Source organism: Heptranchias perlo, chromosome 15, assembly GCF_035084215.1.
Source record: "Heptranchias perlo isolate sHepPer1 chromosome 15, sHepPer1.hap1, whole genome shotgun sequence".
Classification (NCBI taxonomy): domain Eukaryota; kingdom Metazoa; phylum Chordata; class Chondrichthyes; order Hexanchiformes; family Hexanchidae; genus Heptranchias; species Heptranchias perlo.
In genome coordinates this window covers 50,286,107-50,298,569 of record NC_090339.1, presented here as the reverse complement: position 1 = coordinate 50,298,569, position 12,463 = coordinate 50,286,107, and the positions used below count along the sequence as shown (strand labels likewise).

General features: G+C 41.8%; 1 protein-coding gene across 1 annotated transcript in view; it reads right to left on the bottom strand.

The window, feature by feature from the left end:
- Positions 1-4,383: 4,383 nt before the first annotated feature.
- Positions 4,384-12,463, bottom strand: part of atg4a (autophagy related 4A, cysteine peptidase) — a 39,617-nt gene continuing 31,537 nt past the window's right edge. The window contains exons 11-13 of the mRNA XM_067997212.1: positions 9,850-9,906; positions 8,525-8,636; positions 4,384-5,942 (exon numbers count right to left, since the gene is read on the bottom strand). Of these exons, the coding sequence (XP_067853313.1) occupies positions 5,878-5,942; positions 8,525-8,636; positions 9,850-9,906 (234 nt within the window). The 3' untranslated portion in view covers positions 4,384-5,877. The remainder of the gene's footprint in view (positions 5,943-8,524; positions 8,637-9,849; positions 9,907-12,463) is intronic.

Genomic DNA, 12,463 nt, shown 5'->3' with positions numbered 1-12,463 from the left:
CCCTATTATAGAAAGGATATTATTAAACTAGAAAGAGTGCAGAAAAGATTTACTAGGATGCTACCGGGACTTGATGGTTTGACTTATAGGGAGAGGTTGGATAGACTGAGACTTTTTTCCCTGGAGAGTAGGAGGTTTAGGGGTGATCTTATAGAAGTCTATAAAATAATGAGGGGCATAGATAAGGTAGATAGTCAAAATCTTTTCCCAAAGGTAGGGGAGTCTATAACGAGGGGGCATAGATTTAAGGTGAGAGGGGAGAGATACAAAAGGGTCCAGAGGGGCAATTTTTTCACTCAAAGGGTGGTGAGTGTCTGGAACGAGCTGCCAGAGGCAGTAGTAGAGGCAGGTACAATTTTGTCTTTTAAAAAGCATTTGGACAGTTACATGGGTAAGATGGGTATAGAGGGATATGGGCCAAGTGCAGGCAATTGGGACTAGCTTAGTGGTATAAACTGGGCGACATGGACATGTTGGGCCGAAGGGCCTGTTTCCATGTTGTAAACTTCTATGACTCTATGACTACTAAGCCCCCAATATGGCAGGCAGGAAACGCGTGCACATTTCCAGTTGGAAATGCACCACCCACAATTTTGGGAAAGGAAAAAAATAGCTGGAAGCCACCTGCTGGCTCTCAGGTAAGTTGAGGGAGAGAGGGTGATGGGAGTTTGGCAGGGTTCTGTGGGTGGGAAGAGGGGAGGGGGCTCAAGGCGGCAGAAGCACAGACTTTTCGTCTGCAACCCGGAGGAGCATTCCTATTTTTTAACTTACCTTTTGAGTCCTCCATTAAGTATCCGGTTTCACTGGTTGGAGTGACCACAGCAGTAGATCCAGTCAGTAAGATGTTAAAATTGAGATCAGCCTCTGCCACCTTGGGATCTCCCACTTCGTGATCGAGATGCCCGTTTGGGGCAGACAGCTCACACCGGTTCTATGTAAATGAGGTCCAGGCCTCAAAATGGCTCCTGCCTATTCACTGCCAGAATGGGTGGGCAGTGTGCTCTGGTAATCCAACGCCCAAAATTTAAGATCTACTCCTCTGAGTGTTATGAAAGAAACTTAAAAATTTGGTAGCATAGCTGTTGAAAGAAACAGCCTACAGGGATCAGAATTATTAACTGGTAGTAGATTAATCAATAGTTGATATGATTACAGTTAAAAAGGCTTATACTAATGGTATAATGGTAAATGGAAAACCACTACCTCTGAGTTTCATTTATTTTTGAGTATTTGCTATATGAGGAAATGAAACGAAATGGGATTGGGCTCATGTGGCAGCTTTATATTTTCCTGTTGGCCACTTGACCAGTGCTTATTTCATAAAACATGACATGAAGGATTAGCGAAATCTGGCACTTCCTGCCTCCCATTGTTACGGAATGGAATCTCAACTAAGGGTTGCGTTAACTTGTGACCCTCCTTTTGAACTATTCAAATCATGTGAGATTAAATTTCTCAATACCACACGGACTTGTTTTAAAAAGGGAAATCATTTCTAAAATTCCAACCTCAAATAATCCTCACAGATTTATTTACTGTTCAGATTTGGCTGCAAAAGGACATTTTGGAAGGTCAATTCCATATTGTGTAATTCCAGTGGTACTGGAGGGGTAAGATCTCTTGATGGAAAAATTACCTATAAAGAAGAAATATAGACCAGGAAATTCCTCAGAGCTGCTCCCGCTCTGCCCGTTACTTCACCTGCCTCTGCACTTCCAGTGAAGTGGGACAGGTCCGAGGAATTTCCCGACTATAGGTTACGTACCTAGGTAGCGTTTCCTCATTCTTTGAATGATAATACCATATTGTGCAAGGTGTGGGCTTCTGTGGGACTCAGTGCTTATTATTCAGTTACTATTGGTGTTTTCCATTTAATAAAAAGGATAGGCAAAGAATGAAGCTAATGATTGATTCTGGATGGCATAAAGGCAAATGGAAAAATGTGTTCTAGGGACAATGCTCAGGTAACTTGTATCTCATCAATCATTTAGACTATTCTCTAGTTTGTAGAGGATGATATTTGACAAATAAAGATGAACTAAATGGTGAAAGACATAGGGTGTTGAAGAGACACATGGCACAATAAATTGCCAGTGATGATCAGGATATAATTTTGAATATTATGATCAAAGGCTTTATTACTTCTGAATCATGGATACTATTCTGCTTTCTTGCAAGAACCAAATCTAGATCTACATGGTACCATTTTGAGGGGGGTGCAAGAGCAGAGGGACCTGGGGGTGCATATTCACAAATCTTTGATGCTGGCAGGGCAAGTTGATAAGGTGGTTAAGAAAGCGTATGGGATATTTGGCTTTGTAAGTAGGGGCATTGAATACAAAAACAAGGAAGTCATGTCAAACCTTTACAAATCGATAGTTAGGCCTCAGCTGGAGTATTGTGTACAATTCTGGACACCACACTTAAGGAAGGATGTCAAGGCCTTGGAAAAGGTACAGAGGAGGTTTATCAGGATGATACCAGGGATGAGGGACTTCAGTGATGTGGAGAGATTGTAGAAGCTGGGATTGTTCTCCTTAGAGCAGAGAAAGTTTAGGGGAGACCTAATAGAGGTATTCAAAATTATGAGTGGTTTTCAAAGTGGAAGTAGGGAGAGAAACTGTTTCCTTTGGCAAGTGGGTCAGTAACCAGAGATCATAGATTAAAAATAATTTGCAAAAGAACTGGAGGGGAAATGAGGAGAAATGGTTTCACACAGAGAGTTGTTAAAGATCTGGAACGGATTACCTGAAATGGTGGTGGAATCAGATTCTATAGGAACTTTCAAAAAAGGCAACTGGACATGTACCTGAAGAGGACTAATTCGCAGGATTACAGGGAGAAAGATGAAGTGTGGTACTAAATTGGACAGCTCTTTCATAGAGCAGCACAGACACGATAGGCTGAATGGCCTCCTCCCGTGCTCTAAGATTCTATGATTCTATTTGTGTGTTCCCCAAAGTAGTCTACTGCCAATGTAGTCTCAAAAAATTTAGGCTGTTGTGTTATGAAACAATCTTCTACTGCCTTTACTAGTTTGGGTTCTTTGGCCATAGTTCCATGTGGGCATTCACAATCTATGTTGAGCTAGTGGAAGTCATCCATTACTATAAATTATTATCCATACTTATACTTCTAATCTTGTTATGTAAGGTGCTGCTGTCTTCCTTTACCTGCCATGGAAATCTGTAGCTGATGCCAATTGTTAACCAGACGCCTAGTCACTTTTAAGCTCTAACCATACTGGAGATCAGTGCCGCAAGAGGTTCGGTGATCTTACCAAGGCAGACGTCGGGCAGGCTCCCTTTTCTTCCATGGCCACCCTAGACTCCAACACACTCCCACAGCAAACAATCTAGGCTAACAACTTCAGTGCAGCACTGAGAGCGTGCTGCATTGTCAGAGGGGCCGTCTTTCAGATGATGTATTAAATCTAGGCCCCGTCTCAGTTGCACATAAAAAAAATTCTATACTATTTAAAGAGTAGGGGAGTTCTTCCAGTATCCTAGTCATTATTTATCCCTCAACCAACATCACCAAAACAGATTGGCTGGTCGTTTAATTCATTGCTGGTTGTGGGTCCTTGCTTTGCGCAAATTGGCTGCCGTGTTTCCCTACATTACAACAGTGACTACACTTCAAAAGTACTTCATAGGCTTTAATGCCCTTTGGGACATTGGGGTTGTAAAAGGCGCAATATAAATGCTAGTCCTTTCTGAGTCTTGGCTGTTCATTTTGGTTTCTCAATAAAAAAACAAACAAGTGCATGATATCAGATCACGTTACTATAATCATTGTGTGCATTGAAATTGAAAACAAAACAGTCCCAAGCCACACTTAGACTTCAGCACACCAAAGCCCCTATTTCACCAGTCAGAGGTTAGGCTGAAAAACATAGGAAGGAATATACATATGCAAAGAAGGAGATCAGCTGGAAGGAGAATGACAACATTGATAGGAAAAAAAGAAACAATTCAGCATTTCTGTTCATAATTGCTATGTGGTAATTCCTCACTGGAAAGGGCACATGTATGGAGTCGGGTAAAGACATGATTGGACAGGGCTGTGATGTTCCCCTTGGTTGTAAAGCCTGCAGACACTCACTCTTGGCTCACATATGGTCACCAGGCACTTGCACAATGCATCAGAGGGCTTCCAACGCTGTAGAAGCATACTCTAGCATAAATCTGTACTGCGGTGGGGGGTAGTGGAGGCAGATTCCTGGTCCAGGTAGAATTTTCTCCTCTTATCAATACCCTCAGCCCTATCAGCAGTTTGCACTGCCATTCAGCTGTAATTTTTTTTTAAAACATGCTCTTCATTTCCTCTGTGCCTTGACCACACTCTCAAAGGAAAGAAATACATTCTGTCATCACTTCAAGCTGATTTTTTTTTAGTTCTCCTGAGCTAAAAGTTTATTAAAAATTAGTAACAGGTACATCACCCCCTCAGACATTTCTCAACAAGGTTGACTGAGGGCTTAGAAATATTTCAGAAGCTAAGCACAGAGATTACTTTGAGGTTATTTAATGTGTAGTGTTTCGTTTCCAGCCTTATCCAGCCAAGATCAATTTCTTCCCACTCACAACAGCCAAAGATGCCCATCACAAATAACATGTAGTACATACTGGGTAGCTGCTAAATATTTGGTTGCATTGGGTATTATATAGCACAAGAACATTGCAGTGCCAACTCTTGTTTGCACATCTTGTTAAGCTATGTGCCCACAATAACAAAGGAGCTGATATCTTGGGGCAGGACAGGCTGTGCTGACATGGGAAGAAGCTGGTATTGATATCCAAAATCTGAATAGCTACATGGGGTGTGTCTTTTTCTTTAAATCGCTATATATTTCCAAGCTATGTGACACATATTTTGAACATGCATCATTTTTTAAAAACATGCATTTTGTACTGTACAGGACTGGAACTGGGTTTTTAAAATTTCAAAGTTCACAATAATCAAAGGAAACATTTGGAGAGTTATTAAAAAAAATAAAATGTTACAGTACACGCTAATATAGTAACACTGCACTGACATGGGTTACACTGAAATTTGGGTTGAGTATTTTGGTGCAGTCAAATTAATGCACAATAATGGGGTGTACAAAAAATACTGAGTGGGAAGCTATAAATACATTGGAAATGCAGGAGCAGTATATATTTGACCAAAAGTGGATTAGACAATATACAAAGTGGTACATGTTGAAAAATGACTAACAGAATTATTCCTCATTAGATATTTCACCCCCAAAAAAATCAAAAGACTTGAAGTGAGAATGCAGCATTAATGAAAGACTCCTCGAATTACAATTCGAGACATGGATCCCCGAGTTCAGGCAGATAAAGAACAGATAAATGGGGAAAATCCTCATCTGTCCAAGAGCGAGTTGGGCTCCAGACGATTTATATGACATTTAACAGTCACAAGCGTGCAGTGAGCACTGCATAATGCCATCATCCTTCATACTTGTGCATCAGAGGTCCTCTTCAGCTAAAATCCAGTCATTTTCTTTCAATGTTGTCCTGCCCCATATCACCAACTCCTCTCAAGCACACTTTTCTAAATAACACTTGCTCCTATTGGATCCCCGAAAATGAAGAGGATCCATTCTTTGGAAGATTTCCATCTTTTCCTGTTTTGTTCAAAAGAAAGTTAAGTACATGAGGTTGGGAGTAAACTACTTGGAAGCAACTTGCTCATTAAGTGGGAGTTATGTCATTATCTTCAACCGTGCTGCAAAGTTTCTTCTGTCCTTAAGAAATCAGGCACTTTTCTTGTTAAAAAGGCTGCTCGAATGAGAAAAACAGTCGACAGTCTCTGCTGTAGTCACTCAGCAGCAATGTTTGAAGCACGGATGAGGTCCAACCAGGTGCTTTAGACATTCAGGATTTCAAATTCTTCCTCTGACTCAAACAGTTTGTCAGCTGGCTCAACAAACTCTGTGGGTCAAAGAACACAAAGACAAAATAAAACAATATTAATGGTATAGATAAAGTAATCCCAGATTATTACTTCACAGTATACTAAGAGAGGAGTGACATTATTGAAAAGCAAAATGTAGAACAGATAAGGAAAAAAAAATGATTGAGAGTAATGAATGGAATACCAGCAAGAATACAAAGCAAGGTGATAGATGCAAAATCATTGGGATTATTCAATATACAATTAGATATTATGGGAGAGGTGGTGTACGGTGGAGTGAGCTTTAATCAACCCAATGACCTTTCTCATCCCTAACTTTCCTTATGTTATTGTTTATATAGGAAAAAATAATTCATTATCTTTTTTTTAAAACTATAAAAGTATGAAAGGACCACTGTAAAAAAAAATACAACCTACAATTATATAGGACCTTTTACATAACAAAATGTCCCAAGGTGCTTTAAGGAAAAACGATGGGCAGAGCAGGAAGTAAGGGAAAAGTCAACAGAGGTAAGAGAAGGGCAAAGAAGTAAGTTTTGAGGAAGTTTCTGAAGGAGGAGGGAGGTATAGCAAGGCAAAGAAGTTTAAGGAGAGAGTTCTGCCACCCATGGTGGAGTGGAAATAATATAGAATAAAACTGGAAGAGTGCAGTGTGTGCGCTGAGATAGAAGACTGGAGAAGAGTCCTGAGCTGCTGTGGAGTTAGTCCTGGAGGGATTTGAAGACAAGAACTTTGAAATCGATACCTTTGGGGGAGTGGATGAGCCAGTGAGGATGGAGTGATGGGCATGCCAGACTTTATGCAGGATAGTTGTAGTTGTAGGACGAGTCCATCCTATTTTCCGTGCTTCTGCCCTCACCCCTTCCCTTTCCTCCCAGAACCATGATAGGGTTCCCCTTGTCCTCACCTTCCACCTCACCAGCCTCCACATTCAACGTATCATCGTCCACCATTTCTGCCACCTCCAGCGCGATCCCACCACCAAACACATCTTCCCCTCCCCTCCCCTTTCAGCATTCCGAAGGGACTGCTCCCTCCGCGACACCCTAGTCCACTCTTCCATCACCCCCAACACCCGCTCTCCTCCCCACGGCACCTTCCCATGCGAGCTCAGGAGATGCAACACCTTCCCACCGACCAGGGCCCCAAACACTCCTTCCAGGTGAAACAGCTGTTTACTTGTACTTCTTTCAAATTAGTATACTGTTTCCGCTGCACACAGTGCGGTCTCCTCTATAGTGGGAGACCAAACGCAGACTGGATGATCACTTTGCTGAACACCTCCGCTCTGTCTGCAAGTGTGATCCTGACCTGCCGGTTGCTTGCCATTTTAATTCCCCTTCCCACTCCTACTCCTACTCTGACCTCTCTGTCCTCCGCCTCTTACACTGTTCCAATGAAGCTCAACATAAGCTCAAGGAACAGCACCTCATCTTTTGTATAGGCACTTTACAACCTTCTGGACTCAACACTGACTTCAATAACTTCAGATCATAACCACTGCTCCCATTTTTTCGGTCAGCTATTGCTGGTAATGGTTCTGCTGCTGCCATTTACAGCTACTCCTGGTCAATCTTTTGTTTCTTAACCTGTCCCATTACCACCTTCCTTGCCTTGCACCATTTGTCATTTAATCACTCGTGCCCTCTACCCCATCACAACCCTTCCCTTTTGTTCTTTCCTTTCCTCTCCTCCCCTCGTCCCTTTCCCTGGCTCTGTACTTGCTCAAAAACTTTAACTCTTTTAACATCTTCCAGTTCTGACAAAAGGTCTTTGACCTGAAACGTTAACTCTGTTTCTTTCCCCATAGATGCTGCCTGAGTTGCTGAGCTTCTCCAGCATTTTCTGTTTTTATTAAGTGCAGGATAGTATGTGAATGCAGAGTTGGTGTAGGGTGAACCTATGGAGGTTAGCAAGGAAGACATAGAAGAATTGGAGTCTTGAGGTAACTACTGGGCTTAATGTAGGGATAAACTTATAGGAAACATATGAACATGGGAACAGGAGTAGGCCATTCAGCCCCTCGTGCCTGCTCCGCCATTTGATAAGATCATGGCTGATCTGTGCTCTAGCTCCATATGCCTGCATTTGGCCCATATCCCTTAATACCTTTGGTTGCCAAAAAGCTATCTATTTCAGATTTAAATTTAGCAATTGAGCTAGTATCAATTGCCGTTTGCGGAAGAGAGTTCCAAACTTCTACCACTCTTTGTGTGTAGAAATGTTTTCTAATCTCGCTCCTGAAAGGTCTGGCTCCAATTTTTAGACTGTGCCCCCTACTCCTAAAATCCCCAACCAGCGGAAATAGTTTCTCTCTATCCACCCTATCTGTTCCCCTTAATATCTTATAAACTTCGATCAGATCACCCTTAACCTTCGAAACTCTAGAGAATACAACCCCAATTTGTGTAATCTCTCCTCGTAACTTAACCCTTGAAGTCCGGGTATCATTCTAGTAAACCTACGCTGCACTCCCGCCAAGGCCAATATGTCCTTCCGAAGGTGCGGTGCCCAGAACTGCTCACAGTACTCCAGGTGCGGTCTGACCAAGGTTTTGTGTAGCATAACTTAATGAACAATGTCCCAGCATGGGTCCTACCTGCTCCTGTGGTCTGTACTTCAGGTTTGGTTGCAGGTATAAACGGAGGCCAGTGTGCAGGATGCTTCTCGACCAGTTCAAACATCCGGAAACTTCGTGTCTTCAGGATTTCCTATCATTTGGCATGTTCATAGTTAAGCATAAATTCAATATAATTTTTTTTTACATTATAAACTATATTTATAGTGGGAAATGGCATCACTACATGCCCTTTTCATGTCTGGGATCTCGGTTTGAATCCACCCCAGGCTGATGGGGATAAAAGACTTCTCTTGTTGTTAGCTGTAAGGACGTAAAGTGAAATGAGTCTAGGGGCAGTCTAAATCCAGGTCGTAATGGTTAGGAGTCCACAGTACAAAACTGCCCATGTATGACACCAAATCACTTTGATACCAGTGCTGATGACACTAATTTCAATATGGCCTGTAGCTGACTCCTAAAGAGGATCCTTTCTCAAAAGTCAGCTCTCCATTTCGAAAGGCAATCTCTTGTGGTCTGAGCAGAGAACCCAGACAGATTTTCCATGAGTCTGTGTCATATTTCTAAAAAAAGAGAACTATGATCAAGAAGGCCTTGGCACATTTAATGTTACAAGCTACCACTTTTTTAAAAAAAGTAAAACTACTTAGAAAATGAGAAACAAATCTGAAAGAATACTGAGCTCAAATAACACCAATCTCAGTCCTAAATGAAATCAACTTCAAATTCAGCACATGGGAAGAGTGGAAAGCTGTCCAAATGTTAACAGGGAAAAGAAATGATGAATCATTGCAGGATGAGCAGAAGGAGGGGAGTTTACCTCAGCCACATCATTGTGAAATTTTCCTGTTGGCAACGTGGGCTTACTCTTATAGTATGGAAGGAATACTGAAGAATGGAAATGTCATACTGGTGCAGTAAGGCCACTGGTGTTATTGGGCATTGTAAAAAGAGCTTTACCCAGTGTCTAACCTGGCATGCCTGACCTTAATCAGGTAAACCTAACCTAGAAGCACAACCTGTTGGCACTGGGCACAAATTTTCTAGAAATGTTAAATTCTATGGCACTGGCATCTCAGTCAAAATAAAATCATTTGAGAAAACCATGCATAAGTAACTACTCTTCTGTATGAGCCTTGGCAGTGAGTGATAACAGACTATTCAACTATGTGGCATCACAGCAGACTTCAATCCAATCTTCACTCAATGCCCATTCAAAGCTAAAACAGTCTGCCACTTTCCCTTCAATCTCATGTAAATGCCATGGATTTCAGATTAAAGTTTAATTCACAAAGAGGAATCAGGATCCAGATTAAGACAAAAAAATAAATTGTTTCATTTCATACCTTCTGTACGAAATTACACCAGCTTTCAAAATCTCTTTCAGTGTTGCAAAAAAACCCCTGCAATGAGAAACAGATATCAAGGAAAATGTAAGATTCTGCAGTCAGAGGTAATACTGAGCGTGAGCCTATGCAGACATGAGGTAAACTGGGATCCTAACACATATCTTTTTGACAGCACAGGATTTTAAAAAAATAGATCTATATAAATTGGATGATAACAGACGGAGTTGTGTGGATGAATGCTCAATTCACCACACTGACAACTACCTAATATCAGCAAAGAGGCCGCAGGTGTTACTGAGCTGCTTCCCCACAGGGAGGGCAGGGGGAGAAAGTGAACAAAAAGAACAGATCACCCCAAGCCACTCAACCGCACTTGCCTCAAAGCAGCATTAGTGGAGATCTGGAAGCAGCTCAATTTCTTCATGACTTCTGAGAAGAGGTGCAGGCCACTTTAGATTTTTTCATTTTTCTTTGAAGGCCCCATACAGATCAAACCCGTGGCGTGTAATACATGTCCAAACAGGTGTCCTCGTGGCTCAGAACTCCTAGACGTGTAACAAGAGGATTCCTTCAGCCCTCATGAGAGATCAAGCACCAAGCTGTGAAGTGTGCTGCTCATGAGGAGCTCCTGGTACCTGCTGTTAGCCTAACAAGGATGCATAACTGTGCTCATCAGTTTCCTCATGATCATCTAGTGACCATCCTCCTTTGTGGACAGGGGAAGAGGAAGAAAGCTGCATTTCTCTGGGGTTGAAATTTCTCTAAGATGACATGCAATAGATGGCAATAGAAAATGAGAACTTACAACACTCTGTGGCAGATTCTGCAAAACAATACCTGAGCCAGGCAGAGTCACAGTACTCAAAGACACTGTTGATGATCGACCAGCCAGCCTGACTTGGTAATAGGACCTGCAGCAATACATCTATCACGGAGAGCTGGAATGCTTCCCATTTCATAGTATCATAGTATGATACACCACACAAGGAGGCCATTCAGCCCATCGTGCCTGTGCCGGCTCTTTGAAAGAACTATCCAATTAGTCCCATTCCCCTGTTCTTTTCCCATAGCCCTACAAATTTTTTTCCCTTCAAGTATTTATCCAATTCCCTTTTGAAAGCTATTATTAAATCTGCTTCCACCACCTTTTCAGGCAGTGCATTCCAGATCATAACAACTTACTGCATATAAAAAAAATGTTTCCTCATGTCGCCTCTGGCACTTTTGCCAATCACCTTAAATCTGTATCCTCTGGTTATTGACCCTTCTGCCACTGGAAACAGTTTCTCCTTATTTACTCTGTCAAAACCGTTCATGATTTCGAACACCTCTATCAAATTTCCTCTTAACCTTCTTTGCTCTAAGGAGAACAACCCCAGCTTCTCCAGTCTCCTCACATAACTGAAGTCCCTCATCCCTGGTACCATTCTAGTAAATCTCTTCTGCACCCTCTCTAAAGCCTTGACATCCTTCCTAAAGTGTGGTGCCCAGAATTGAACACAATACTCCAGCTGGGGCCTAACCAGTGTTTTATAAAAGTTTAGCATAACTTCCTTGCTTTTGTACTCTATGCCTTTTCTTATTCTTCCTACCAAAATGTATCACTTCACACTTACGTGCATTAAATTTCATCTGCCACGTGTCTTCCAATTTCACCAGTCTGTCTACGTCCTCCTGAAGTCTGTTACTACCCTCCACATTGTTTACTACGTTTCCTAGTTTTGTGTCATCTGCAAACTTTGAAATTATACCCAAGTCCAGGTCATTAATATATATCAAAAAGAGCAGCGGTCCTAATACTGACCCCTGTGGAACACACCACTGTATACTTCCCTCCAGTCTGAAAAATAACTGTTCACCACTACTCTCTGCTTTCTGTCCCTTAACCAATGTTGTATCCACTCGCCCATTGTCCCTTTAATCCCATGGGCTTTAATTTTGCTTACAAGTCTATTATGTGGTGCTTTATCAAATACCTTTTGAAATTCCATATACGCAACATCAACCCTCTCCGTTACTTCATCAAAGAACTCAATCGAGTCAGTCAAACCCGATTTTACTTTAACAAATCCGTGCTGACTTTCATTTATTAGCCCATACTTTTCCAAGTGCCAATTAATTTTATCCCGGATTATTGTCTCCAAAAGTTTCCGCACCACTGACGTTAGGCTGACTGGCCTGTAATAGCCAGGTTTATCCCTCTCCCCTTTTTTGAACAGGAGTGTAACATTTGCAATCCCCCAGTCCTCTGGCACCACCCCCATATCTAAGGAGAATTGGAAGATTGTGGCCAGAGCCTCTGGACTGGGTGACTTTTCTGCTTTGAGCACCGCCAATCTTTTAAGTACTTCCTTTCTATCTATTTTTATCCTGTCCAATATCGCTACTACCTCCTTCTTTACTGCTACATTGGCAGCATCCGCTTCTCTCATGAAGACCAATGTGAAGTATTATTTATTACCTCAGGCCTTTTTGTCCCTAATCGGCCCACCCTGCCTTTGACTACCTTTTATTATTTATATGTTTCTAAAAGACTTTTGGGTTCCCTTTTATGTTAGTCGCTAATCTATTCTCATACACTTTCTTTGCCTTTATTCCCTTTTTTTAGATC